The 13,726-nt window shown below is 33.7% G+C and overlaps 2 protein-coding genes across 3 annotated transcripts in view; one reads left to right on the top strand and one right to left on the bottom strand.

Annotated features, from left to right (window-relative positions):
- LOC118186380 (organic cation transporter protein-like) overlaps nt 1–13,726 on the top strand; it is a 237,290-nt gene that overhangs the window by 6,036 nt on the left and 217,528 nt on the right. The window lies entirely within an intron of this gene.
- LOC118196769 (muscle-specific protein 20-like) overlaps nt 1–13,726 on the bottom strand; it is a 64,731-nt gene that overhangs the window by 21,843 nt on the left and 29,162 nt on the right. For both annotated transcript variants that reach the window (XM_085809368.1, XM_085809367.1), the window contains exon 2: nt 9,171–9,295. In XM_085809368.1, coding sequence (XP_085665494.1) covers nt 9,171–9,295 — 125 coding nt within the window. The remainder of the gene's footprint in view (nt 1–9,170; nt 9,296–13,726) is intronic.

Here is a 13,726-nt window from a genome sequence, read left to right as displayed (position 1 = left end):
TTAAAATAGAAATTAAGAAACTAAACTAATTCTAACTAACTCAAACTTAGCCGAAGCTGTGCAGAAATAACTAACTGAGTTGGCCCGTAATTAAACCTCAGCGAATACTCACAGGCACATAATACTACTGCCGAACGTAAGATAAGCTTGAAGTAACGACGTGTCCGAAAGGCAGAACATGCTTTACTTAGAACTTCTGAACTCTTCTACGGAAGTGACTGAACTTCCCATCAAACACAGGTTCTACTTCATTTACATAAAACGTGATATTAAAAAATCATTCAGCTAGGGAGTTGTGGATGGAAAACAAGAATTTAAAGGAAAGGGTTTCAAAATTAAAAATAATTATTAGAAAATTAAATATTCCCCACAACTTCAGTAATAGTGTCTTTCTATATTTAAATGCCAATTTTATCACGAAAAATGCTTGTTTTTCAAAAATGCAAAAGTTTAAAGCATATTTAAGTGCAGTTTCTGAACATACGAGATCCAAATTGTATAGAATCCCTGTCAGTTTGTTTCATAGGGAGAATTTTGCTGCAGAAAAGTATAATAAGTCAGTAATATTGCATGTTAAGGTAAATTACTTAAGGCGTCATGTAAAGATTTATGTATGTTTTCATTATGAAGTGGACATTGGTATGCTTTGCAGTTTTATTGCTATTAAAGTTTAATTAGGATAATTTGAACTTCCTTTCCAGATTAAATTAGGTTAATTAAATATGGTAAATCACTCGATTTGTCTATTAGGGAAGGATGTTTTCACGATGGGAGGGAAGTTGGTCTTTATTTACGTTACACATCCACTCATGAAAGCTTCAAAAATCGAACATATTTATTAATTATACTTAAATTACTGCTATAACAGAAAATTATTCTATATCCTTTTTTCTTTCTGGGGAACCTCTCGGTGTCTTTAATTGCTGAATCTGAAATTGCCCCAGAAAGCAAATTAGAATGTGTGTAATTTAAAGTTTACTCTGGAAGATATGCAGTTCTATGGGATAGTAATTACTTTGTTGAATTACTTGAAATTCATTCATGCAGGGCAGATTATTTTTAATTCGTGAAATCAAAACTGGACATTTTGGTTAACAGTGCTGTCTGTCACTTCTTATGTACACATCTCTAGTGAAATTCAAGAAGAAATCAACAAAAATACGTAACCATTTCCTGTCCTTACTATCTTTCTTCAGTTTAAATATGCCTTGGCTATACGCATTAGTACGTTCATCTGAGCTGTCAATGCATTTCTTCAGAAAGTAATCCAGACGTGCGAGTAGAAAACAAGCTTTCAGAGATTCAATTGCTTCATAAACATTCAACACGCGAAATACCATCTGTCTAAGGTCATTAGATCGTTTTCTTTACAGAATGTTTATTATCATCTTAGAACTGTCCAAGCGCACTTTTTCCCCTATTAAGTGCATTGATGGTGTACAGAGTTTTAGTAACGAGGTATGCAAATTTAGAATGTCATTCTTATTCTCCAATATTATAAATACTTATTTCGCATGCTACTTAGGACAAAATTTACTGATAAGAGGAGAAGATTTTGGAGTAATCTTTTATGCATTTCCAGGTTATTTTATTAAAACTCAACGGAAATATTTTATACAATGAAAATATTCTTATGAAAAGTTTCTGCGGAACATTCTTCTCACCCTCCAAATTCATTCGAAATGCTTTATTTTCCAAGCATATTCCACTCACAGTTATATGACTGCTTTAATTCAGCACGTATTTTATAATACCCGGTAGTTCTTTAGCGAGCAACAAACCAAGGGAGCAAACTTTAGCTGCATCGGGGAATAAAATAGTTCACAAACTAGTTTCTGATTAGAAGAATACAGACATTATTATAAAAATCTGGGGTAGGACCATATTAAAAATATTTAAGAATTAGCTTATCTACACCTACAAATCGAAGGGAATTTCCTTTTGTCTCAATGAATCACAATTATTTTCTTATTTTGTATAAACCTAAGTTACGTATTGAATCTTGTTTAGCTGGATGCGTTGGCTTACACTGACAATTATTTCGCATTTTTCGTTGAATGTGGCTGTTAATCTTATTGCTCGAACTGAAAAAACGCCTAACTTCAGAAAAATTCTGAAACGCATAAACAGTCCCTCACTTAATATATATGCGGAAAAGAAATGCATCAGACTTAAAAACAAAATGAATCATTAATAAAGTTAAACTAAAGCCTCCATTTAATCATTCATAAAGCTTTCTATAGTTTTCTTCTTTTTTGCTATAGTATTCATAAAGCTTTCTATAATTTTCTTATCAATTTTTAAGTTTATTTTGTAAAAATAAAATGTTTACAGAAAATTCATTCGAATCCGAATATTAGCATCGTCAAATCTAGAAACCGCTTAAAAACAGAAGCCTGTAATGATATCTGTCCGATAAAACGATGCTCCAACTTTTAATTTTTCTCAAGACTTTTCTCTAATTATCGCCACATTCTCGGAAAAAGTTTTAAAAGTGTTTTATGTCTTCTATTGCTAATTGTGCTTCTCCAAAAATTCACGATTTGGCTTCCCGAGGATTTTATAGCAAACTTTGACAGTGGGATTTCATGTAACCTGATGAAAATAACAGGGTCTTGAAATTCAGCAGGGAAAATAGTGGTAAGTGTAATGATAAATTTTCCATTACTTGTCATTGGTTATCATTCATAGCTTTGCATCGCTTGTCAACCATCCGTCTGATATTTTGTTTGAGCTTAATCGCAAAATAAACGTATTCAAATAGTGAATCAGACTCTTTTTGAATTTTTGACGCACGACACAATCTGTCACTTTTAATTAATAACCCTATCTCTGTTGCTTTAAAAAAAGTGTTATGATTATCTCTTTGCTCTTATGCATTCACCTCATTAATAGCTTCTCTTTTCCTTCGATAGATGGTGTTTACGTAATTTTATAATATTCGAATCAGCACATTAAGGAAGAAAATTGGGTAAAGAAATCATTGGATGAAGAGATATTAAGCGTTTTTTGAAACGTATTGAGTGTCCATTGTGCTCGCATAATCCTACAAAAGAATGGTATCGTGTTAGGTTATGCTATATAATCGATTATGGAAAATAACGTTAAGTACTCTGTGTAACTGGGACGGATATCTTCGAAGAGATTACTCGAAGCTAACTGGATATTTACGCGTGTGTGTTACGCATGCCAAATTCATCAAAATGGTGCAGCCAACCCGTATCGCTGGAAATAAATCATGAGGATTTCGTCCTCAAAAAGAAACTGTTCAGATTTAATGATTTAAGCAATCGGTTTCTCAAATACTGTACAGAAAAGCGAAATTCAAAATTTTCTAGTTTAAACTAAATGGGCTGTTAAAAATGTTGCTCATGTAAGTAATACTCTGTTATCATAATGATAAAAACATTTGGATGAGCGCCTTTACGTTAACCTGATTAACACTTCCGAACCCATCTCTACCTATCGCTATCATATTTGTTTACTCCTTTGTTCATTCAGTAAGTGCATCGATATTTTCCTTCGCTATGCCCATTATTACACCCACATTATGAAAAGAGCCAGAACTATTTCCCTGACATTCTTTTTCTCGAAAAGTATATTGACTATATCTTTGCCTACCGTACTACAATGGGTGGATCTTCGATTTTGGAGGAGGGTATCTGCGATGGTACAGTAATTTTGCTTGCGTTTGAGGATTCACCTCAAGTTTTTTTATCCAGTTTTAAACAATATTCCACATACTATTTATGTTACGCTTTAAAATGTTGAAACAGTTGGCGAATGTATAAAAATTGCACTAGCCACGAAAACAAAGCATCGCAGTCCCTTTCAGGAGCAGACTTTCATATCAACTATTAAAAGTTACATGTTGAAGATTTTAAGTTGCGCAAACTGCCTTTTTGATATCGGCATAGTTTTTGTTTATTTTATTACATAGATTCTCAACCGTCTTTGTATTTCTTTAAATATATCCTCAAGGTTTCGTGATGACACATTCTCTTTTTAGTTTTTATTTATAAAAGCTTTCAAATAGTGTTCTTCAGAGGTTTTTAATACCTTTATTGCTTTGAAATTTTGAGTCATTTTCTATACATCTTTCTTCTTTTCATCTTCTCTATACATTCTTTATATCCGCAGATAAAAGGATTTGTAACAGTTATGTTACAAATCCTTTTATCTGCGGTTCCTATATTCGCATAAATTAGACTGAGGCCTTAAAGTGCTAATATACTAATAGGACTTTAGTATATTAGCTCTTTATTTTCCTCCTTTGCACTTTCCAGATATACAAAGAGACAAGAATTGCTCTTATATCCAAAAATATAAGCTTTATTAAGACACTAAGGTTTCGTATGAAAATAAGACAGAAGAACTTAATTTAACATTCTTTTTTGAACTTTTCAATACCGTTATAATAGGAGCTTGTTTTAATGCATAAAATAAAAACTGATTAATTAACCAAATTTATAAATAACATTCACCTTGATATGGGTATGAAATGAAAACGTCAAAAATTCTTTTGAATGTAGCACATTTTAAAAAGCTGGTGGCATATTGATGCGAATAGAACATAACGAAGAACTTTCCTATGTCCTGCATGAAACATATGCTTGAGATTTTGAGCTAAGCTCCAGTATGGTATCTCTCTATGGGGTATCCTATTGCTTTCATATCTTAGCATAAAACATATTTTCCTTCAAAATCTATAGGAACCTCATTTGCATTTTATAGCTGAATGAAAAATCATCTGCTGCAATTTATGAATGAATAGAAATTAGGTACCTCATCGATAGTTCATAAGCACTACTACATATTTTCGAGAAAGTTACTTTCTAATAAAAGCTGATCGTATGTACAGTATTATTAGAAAATACTTACACTGCGAAAAAAATAGGACAGTTCTGTATCTCCCGTTCTACTGCGATTGACGAAATTGAAGTTGCGTGTTTCATGTCTCGAAAGTCCGACTTAGGATATATATTAGATTTATGTATAGTATTGTTCTAATATAGGTATTTTGATATAAAATCGGACTTTTCTGAAATGACACGCGATTCTACGACTCAAATTATGCCTAATTATTAAATTTTGTAAAATTTGGTGAAAAATTTACGGAGAAATTAAAAAATCTTGACTCATTTTTTCAGTTTGCGCCAAAAATAATTCCCTTGGCGAGTTTCTTAATTTATAGCAACCTATTTTCCTTTTCTTTTTTCATTGTTAACGAGCGAGAAAAAAGTAATCGTTCATTATTTCAAATAATTTTAAGCAAGTGTGTAAACCACATTTGGCGTTATTATCACTTATAACAAATATGCCAAATTTCAAAACGCGCCAATATGTAAATTCACGTATATCCTAAGAAATTTTGAATAAAAAACTCTAATTCTTTACAGATATGCCTAGAAATACATCTACTTTAAGATGATGGTAAAAATTTAGGTTGTAATTCAAAATTTATAAAAATTATTTATAAATACAAATTTAAAAAATAAATCATAAAAAATGGGCGAATTTTATTTGGAATGAAACTAAATTTCGAATTTTGGAAGAAGGAATCAAGCAAGTTTAATATAAGAGATATTAATAAATATAGTATATCAAATTCAATTAACATTGAGGAGGTAACATTTTGAGAACTAATTTTTCTAAAAACTACTCGAGCGATTTTTACAAAACTTGGCAGTTTGGCATAATTTGAGTCGTAGAATCGAACATAATTGGCATGTCATTTCAGAAAAAGTCCGATTTTGTATCAAAATACCTATATTAGAACAATGCTATATATAAAGCTAATGCATATCCTAGGCTATATATAAATCTAATGCATATCCTAAATCACGCTTTCGAGGCATGTAAAACGCAACTTGAATTTCGTCAATCGGTCCAATAGAACGGGAGATATAGAACTGTCCCCCCTTTTTTTTGCGCGGTGTACATTAAATTTAGTGTCATACTTTTTCTTACCATTGGTAACTATCGAAAAACATATGAGTAGGAAGTTTCATCGCATGCGCTCTATCAAAAAGACAGAAATCTTATCCATAAAAAAGATCTCATGAATTCCATTAACCACTTCCCAATCCTACAAAATTCAGGTAGTTGATCCTTTTTTCCTCTTCCAAAGTTTTGCATCTGAAACGGGCCTTAGAAACATTTCTATCCCCAGGTGTCAAGACGTATTTAGGAAACGTAGTTCTAAATAGCTCATCTCAACCTCCACTTTGAGATGAAATGAAATATTAATTGGCTGGAGTATTAATTCATTTAAGCTAAAACTACGATTTTTGGATTTATAAACCATGTAATTTGATATTCGTTTTTAAAACTTTTTAGTTTTACTTCTACACTGCTGACCATTAAAATTGCAACACCATGAAGGAAAGCAAATACAAAAAAGATATTTAATGTACGTAAACAATATGACATGAAACAAAATGATTTAATTTCTAAGCAGTTAAGGGGTTTACAGGGGTGCGAAATTAGTAGGGTACATAGGGCGAAATAATTAGAGTAGTAGGGCGAAATTAGTAATTTACAGGGGTAGCTGACAGGGGTAGCTGGCCATCCCTGGCAGCTAAAAGGGCCCTTATCCGGTTAGGCATGGAGTCGAAATGAGCTTGGATGACAGAAACGGGCAATTCATTCCATGCTGCTTCAAGTCTATGCCACACTTCATCAACCGTATCAGCAGAAGAGGGATGGCGGGTCAGTCTCTCGGCAACCCATGACGAGATGTTTTCAGTGGGTGACAGATCTTTACCGTGCGTGGAGGCCGTACTGGCCAGGGAAGCAATCGAATACTGTATGTATCGAGGAAGGTCAGAACACGACGTGCAACATGTTGTCTTGCAGGAAGATGGCGTTTGGCAGGCCTCGAAGATAGAGCACAATCACTGGATGTAAGATGTCAGAAATGCACCGATCTGCGTTCAAACTGCCGTCGATCCGAACTAGAGATATGCGTATCCTGTACTCAATGGCTTCCCAAACAACCACACCAAGTGCAGGTCCCCTATGACGATATCAAACGGAAGCAGGCGATGTGAGGTCTCCTCGGTGCCTCCAGACACGTATACGGCCATCAGATTACTGCACGCAGAACAGGGACTCGACAAGACGTCATTTTGCCACACCTATATCCAGCTTTGTCGTTCGGCTCACGAGAGTCGCCATCTCTCTCGCTGCTGCATTGTCAAGGAAAGCCGAATTAATAGTCGCCTTGCTGATAGTCCATGTTGCTGCAAAGGTCGACGCACGGTACGAGCGGATACTGGGCGTGCTGGAAACATGCCTGTTTCTTGACTAATGGTCCGTAATGTGGTTGTACGATTTTACAGGGCTGACCTCACAATATGTCTGTCCTCTCGGGCGTTATTCATGGGAGGGCGTTGATATCCTGCATGCCGTTCAGTATGACCCTCTGCAAACGAGTGATTCCGTATTCGCATGACAGTGGTTGGATGTCGACCAGTGCGACGGGTGATACACGGAACGATAATCCACACTTTCGAGAGGCAACGATCCTGCCACTATCGAATTCCGACACTTGCTGGTAAGCATTACTTCTTCATATTCGAGGCATAACACGATTTTCTGAGCAAACTCCGACTTTACAAAGCGCTTTCCGAGTGAGAAATCCACTACGCAACTTTTCTTTTATGCAGTGTTTCAGATGTCGTTTCTCTCGCCTGCGTCGTCTAAATGCGTTGAAATGCTAATCATTTGCATATCCCAACCTCTTTTTCCTTTCATGTGATTTTGACGTTCGTCAGATCATTCCTTCCCGGTGTTGCAGTTTTAAAGGCCAGCAGTGTGCAATGTAAGTTTTTCTAATGATTTTTAATGAGTTTTATCAATTTTGAATTCGTAGTTTACGTTAACTCAATTTAGGCTTTGCTGCTATATAGGCAAAATTATATAAATGTTCAGTTTTTTATCATTTCAAAAATGCGTCGCTCTTTTTTATATTAAATTATATTTTATTTATTTTTTTTTTTAGATAAAATTTTCATTTCGCTTTTATTTTTGCATATGTTGGATTACTTCTGTTTTACATATTTTTAGACTCGGTCCACTAAATTAAAAAAAAAAAAAAAAAAAAACGTTTTTTAAGCTTTTTTTGCTTGTTTATGTTTATTATGTTACACTTTTATGTTTGCAAAGTTTGAATATTGTCTTCTTATTTCCAGTTTTGAATTGAAAAATTTGCATATTGTTTTGTTTTTTCAAGTGTTGGATTAGTATTTTTGCAAGTTTTGTTTTTAAGACTCGATCTACTCAATTTTTTAATAATTCTCTATTATTTTGCAATCGTTTTGAATTTCTCTCTCTTTTTTGATGCTATAATTTTTGCATAACTTACTTCGGCCTGTAATTTTTGGACTCCGCCGACTAAAATTTAAAAATTTATATTAGATTTTTAACCTCTTTTTCTTGTTTATGATTTATGCTTTTATTTTTTAACCCGGCTTGTATGTTTCCAAAATTTGCATTTTGTTTTGTTTTTCCAAATATATGCAAACTTTTTAATTCAAATTAAAAAGTTTGCCTATAGTTTCGTTTTTACAAGTGTTGGATTATTATTTTTGCCATTTTTGTTTTTTTACTCTATCTACCCAATTTTTTAAAAGTTTAGATAGTATTTCGCGATCGTTTTCAATTTGTTTCCTTTTTGATGCTGCAGTTTTAGCATTGCTTACTTTGACCTGTAGAGGTTTGACTGATAGACACAGATTACTTTGATTGTTTTCCTAAGGGTTATTGTTTTTCTAAAAAATATTTTAAAATTTTAATTTGTGTCCTTGTCAGTTCAGAAGTAGGCTATTTTATTTATTTACTTCTTTCATAGAAGCAACCCCTGATGACGATGCAGCCAAAGATGTAAACATGACTTTTCATTTTTTGTTTTTGGTATGTTTTGCTGCACTTTTTCTTGAGGTTTGCCAATGTGCTTTTTTTCTTTTTTTTAAGTTTATTTATATGCTTTATCCCGAAATGAATATGGAATGGATTCTAAATGTATTTATTAATTTTTTTTATTTGCATTATTGCCATCAGCGCACAACTGGATTGGGTTTTGAAATATTTTTTACTTTGTATTCATTTCTTTTGTATATATATATATATATATATATATATATATGTATATATATATGTACACTTACTTGCATAGAATAATGCCGTCTCTGAGAATTTCTTCGTAAGGTCCATTAGGTAAAGGCTCTCCTAAAATTTCTTGTATCCATTCCAATACTTCCGCTTCTAACTGCTTGTCCCGCTTAGCGGCTATCTGAAAGGAAATTTAACAGTAATTACAAGTCATAAAGTATGAAATGAATAATAATACAATCGAAAACCAAACATTTCCAAAATAATTTAAGTTATCTAAAATATCCGATTTTTATGTCTCATATTTTTTTTTTCTTTTATTTCAGTTTCTGTAAGAAGTATTCAAAATAAAATTTTTCTCTTATGATACTTTCAGACTGAGAATGCTTGTGTATCGATAAGTTTAGTTTTATAATATTTTATTTTTCTCTTGTTTGGCCTTTAATTAACCAATGTACTTAATTTATTAATATTTCAAACATTCAAATCATAGATAATATTTTATTTATTTATGCATGCTTACAAAGCAGGTAACTTTCACCCTGTCATGAGAGAATTGCCTGTTTTTGTGAAAGACGAAGTGTAGATGTGAGTATGCGTAAACAGAAACCACGACTGCATTTCTGCAGAGAATAAATATCACGAAGAAAGAAAACGTTTCAACTGTTTTATTTATTACGACATTTGTAGGTGAAACAACTGTATCATAATTGCTTGCTTTAAATATTTAGCATCTTTTAATTAGTTTTTATAACGAAAACTATAAGATTAAATGCGCTGAAATTTTCCTAATACTTATAAAATCCTAGCATATTTTTATTAAAACCTTCATTTAAGTATAGTTTGAATTTCATAAAACAATAAAAATTCAAGCACTAAATAACTAAATAAGTAACTCAACCATCAAATGACTTTATTTATTGCAATGTGAAGAATGCTGCCATTTCATTGAGAAAGATTAGTTTCTAAGGATTATGTTAATTTTATTAAAAGTTAAATTTTGAGTTAAACTTCCTTTCCTATCAATTCTTAATTTCAACTTACCACTTCCGGTCAAAACGTAGTTTTTGTCTTAGTGAGAGAGATACTAGATATTCTGGCTGCACGCGTCCGCCTTTTTAGGCTACTCTCTCGTAAGCTATTTTTACGCTCGGCCCTACTTTAAGCTCTTGATAGCTTCTCAGTCAATTAACGTTAAGAGGCCAACTCTGTTAGAATTCTTGATAGCTTCGGCTATATTCTTTAGTTAAGATTAGTTTAGTTTAATTCTTAGTCTCTTAAGTTCAACCCTAAGTGTCGGCTTTATTGTACAACTCCAAGACGGAGTTCTGTTAAACTTTAATTGGAATAATAAAGGGTTTTTTCACCCTTTTTATTTGTTGTTTCCTGCACACGAACTCAAGCGATTATTCGCTTATTTATTCTTAAGATTATTCACTTTCAACTGCAACTTAGAATTACACAGTGGGGAATCCTACAAGTTTTAATATTAGCTACAAGACAGTATATGAATGAACGCACTGCAGATGTTCAATTTGGGTTATTTACATGTAATCAAATCGTTATGCTTTATTTTCAGTTTATTTTTTACGAAGTTGTAAGGATAACAACAACATTTTTAAAAAAAAGTAATGACATTATTGTTATGTTAAAATAAAAATTTTGTTTAGACATAATGACTTTATTTTATTTAGTTATTTATTTTAATGTTTTAAACAGCAATTTAATAATACGATGGATTTCATCTGATAATTTATATTTTCTTTCCGAAGACATGCGTTCAAGCTCTCATATCAACGGCTAAAAGAAAAGTATGCTTTTATTTCTCGCTTATGATAATTGTAAATCTTGTATTGGTATTTCTGATTTTTGAGAAAGCCATGACTTGGAACGTATGAGCGTATGAAACATTGCTTTTGAATCTTACTTAAATTTATACAACATACCCCGAGCAATGAAACTTGAATAAATTATAAAATGTCTAGTGATCTTGCAACAAAGGCTGAAGCTACTTAACTATCATAACAAAAAAGCATGACCACATTTTACCAGAGGTTTCCATGGTTCTTGCACCTTTTGCATTCTAGAATCAACCTCCTGTTGCTCTTTGTTTTCTGGAGTCGTCAAGGGCGTTATCAACATAAACTTTCTTAAGAACCTGAATCACAGCTGGCGCAACGTGACATATAATTAACAAAACCAACACAAAGAAGTGGGATGAGCAAAAACATTGAAGTGAAATATACCAGTATGCAAGAAAAGATTATCCCTTCATATACTTCGTAATACCCAATAAGGACTCTGTTACTTTTCGGAAGCCCTTTTTCGGCAGCTTGCAACTAGATTAACACAATTTATCGTTACTGACCGAGTTACCGAATTAACGCATATTTCCACATTTCTGACCATATTAATTAAACTCCATATGAAGGTTATTTGAAATTAATACTACAAGAATCTCGAAATAAGTCGTGTTTAATATACCAAGATATATTTAGACAATTGCTAAGCTTGCTGTATTTCTGGTGGCCCAGGACGAAACTTAAGCTGGACCTCAATATACAGAATTTAGTGTCTAGATATATTTAATAAGTTTTATGGTTACGAGGCGTATTCGGAAACTAAGTACCGTTTTGAAAAAAAAAAGTAAAACAATTTTTTCGAATCCAATTTTATTTTTACATGAAAATACATGTCTTAAACTATTTTTCAACATAGTTTCCGCCAATGATCAAACACTTGTCATAGCGGGTGACCAGTTTTTGTATACCATCGTCAAAGAAACTTCCCGCCAGTTTCGATAACCCCGACTCCACAGCATTTTTCGTATCATCGTCAGATCCAAAGCGCTTGCCACCAAGCTCGCGCTTCATGTGCAGGAACAAGTGATAGTCGGACTGCGCCAAGTCTGGGCTGCACGGCGGGTGATCGAACTGCTCCCAATGAAATTGTCGAATTAACGATTGAGTGACACCAGCAGTATGGGGCCGAGCATTGTCATGGAGCAACACAATTCCTTTACTGAGCATTCCTCTTCGTTTGTTTGAATGGCACGCCTTAGTTTTGTTAAAGTCTCACAATATCGTGCCGCATTAATGGTTTCACCTTTGGGAAGAAATCCAGTAAGCAAAACGCCTTTCCTATCCCAGAAGATAGTGCACATGATTTTTTGTGATGATATTGTCACTTTGAACTTTTGTTTTTTCGGAGAATGAGTGTGTCTCCACTCCATCGATTGTTGTTTCGATTCTGGTGTGAAATGACACACCCAAGTTTCATCACCTGTACCAATTTGGTTTAAAAAGTTTTCTCCCTCATCACTGTACCGCGTGAGAAATGTCAGGGCACTACCAAGTCGCTTTGTTTTGTGAACATCAGTGAGCATTTTTGGAACCCATCGGGAACACAGTTTGGAATAATTCAAGCGGTCAGACACAATTTCGAATAAAACAGTACGTGAAATTTATGGAAATGCCTCTGAAAGAGTTGTCATTGTGAAGCGTCTTTTCTCATGAATTGCTTCATCAACTTTCCTTACCAAATTATCGGTGACAACAGAAGGCCGACCACTCCGAGCCTCGGCGTGGACATTTGCTCGACCTGCATTAAACATTCTTACTCACTTTCTCACCATTCCATCACATCAAAAATGTGTCGCGTATTCACCGTAAACTTCTATCACTTGACGATAAATTTCGGCCGGTTTAACATTCCTCGCGTTCAAAAATTTAATCACGGCACGAATCTCACAGTCAGCGGGAGAACGAATTGTCTTAAACATTTTGAATGTGCACAGCAAACTGAAAACACAACGTAGAGCAACCAAAATGGCGACAATTGAAAGTCAGTGAACAAGAAAGACTAGTGCGCATGCGCGGGACGCCTACCACAGCACTGCGACGGCGCTAGAATGAAACGGCACTTAGTTTCCGAATACGCTACGTAAATCTTAAAATAGGCGTAAAATTTTCCAAATCCGTTTGGAGCATTCTCTCAAAAACCGATCTGCCTCATACCCCACAGTTTCGACTTTGATTACTTTAACGTAGCTTTAGATTTGATTTTCGGAAAGTGAAAATAGTGATATAACAAACAAGAATTGTTTAAGCGCCGAGAAAATGGCTCGCGAATGCGTAAAATATGATCATAATAATTATTCATTATATCGAAAAGAAAATGAGGTACCCATTTCTATCTGCAGCAGACAAAAACAAAGAGCACAAATATTTTTTTTCTACTAAATTATTCTAACAATAAACAAATAAGGACGTTCTAAGTTTACGGAATTCCGTAGTAATAAGTTGCGAGAGTTCCCGAAGAGGTACGAAATCACACATACTAGATGCGCTATATAAAAGGGAACTTCATGATACATGGATAAATAAGAAAGAACTGAGAGAGATGGAAGAAATTATGTTTCTGCACTGAGCAATATAATGCGCTTGTGAAGGGAGAGTAAAATTTAAAATATTTTTTTCCTCCAAATTAAGTCATGAAAAACGTTATGTGGTTAATCAGATACTGGTAAGAATAGAGTGAATGCTCGGAGCAGAGTAAAGGCAAATTTTAAAGAACTGTGAGCTCAAAAGCAATAAAAAATGTGTCAAACATG

This window comes from Stegodyphus dumicola, chromosome X2, assembly GCF_044657685.1.
Source record: "Stegodyphus dumicola isolate Sdum_Otavi_A_Nest chromosome X2, ASM4465768v1".
Classification (NCBI taxonomy): domain Eukaryota; kingdom Metazoa; phylum Arthropoda; class Arachnida; order Araneae; family Eresidae; genus Stegodyphus; species Stegodyphus dumicola.
Note: the sequence above shows the minus strand (reverse complement) of the source record. Positions and strands in the feature narration are given on the sequence as shown.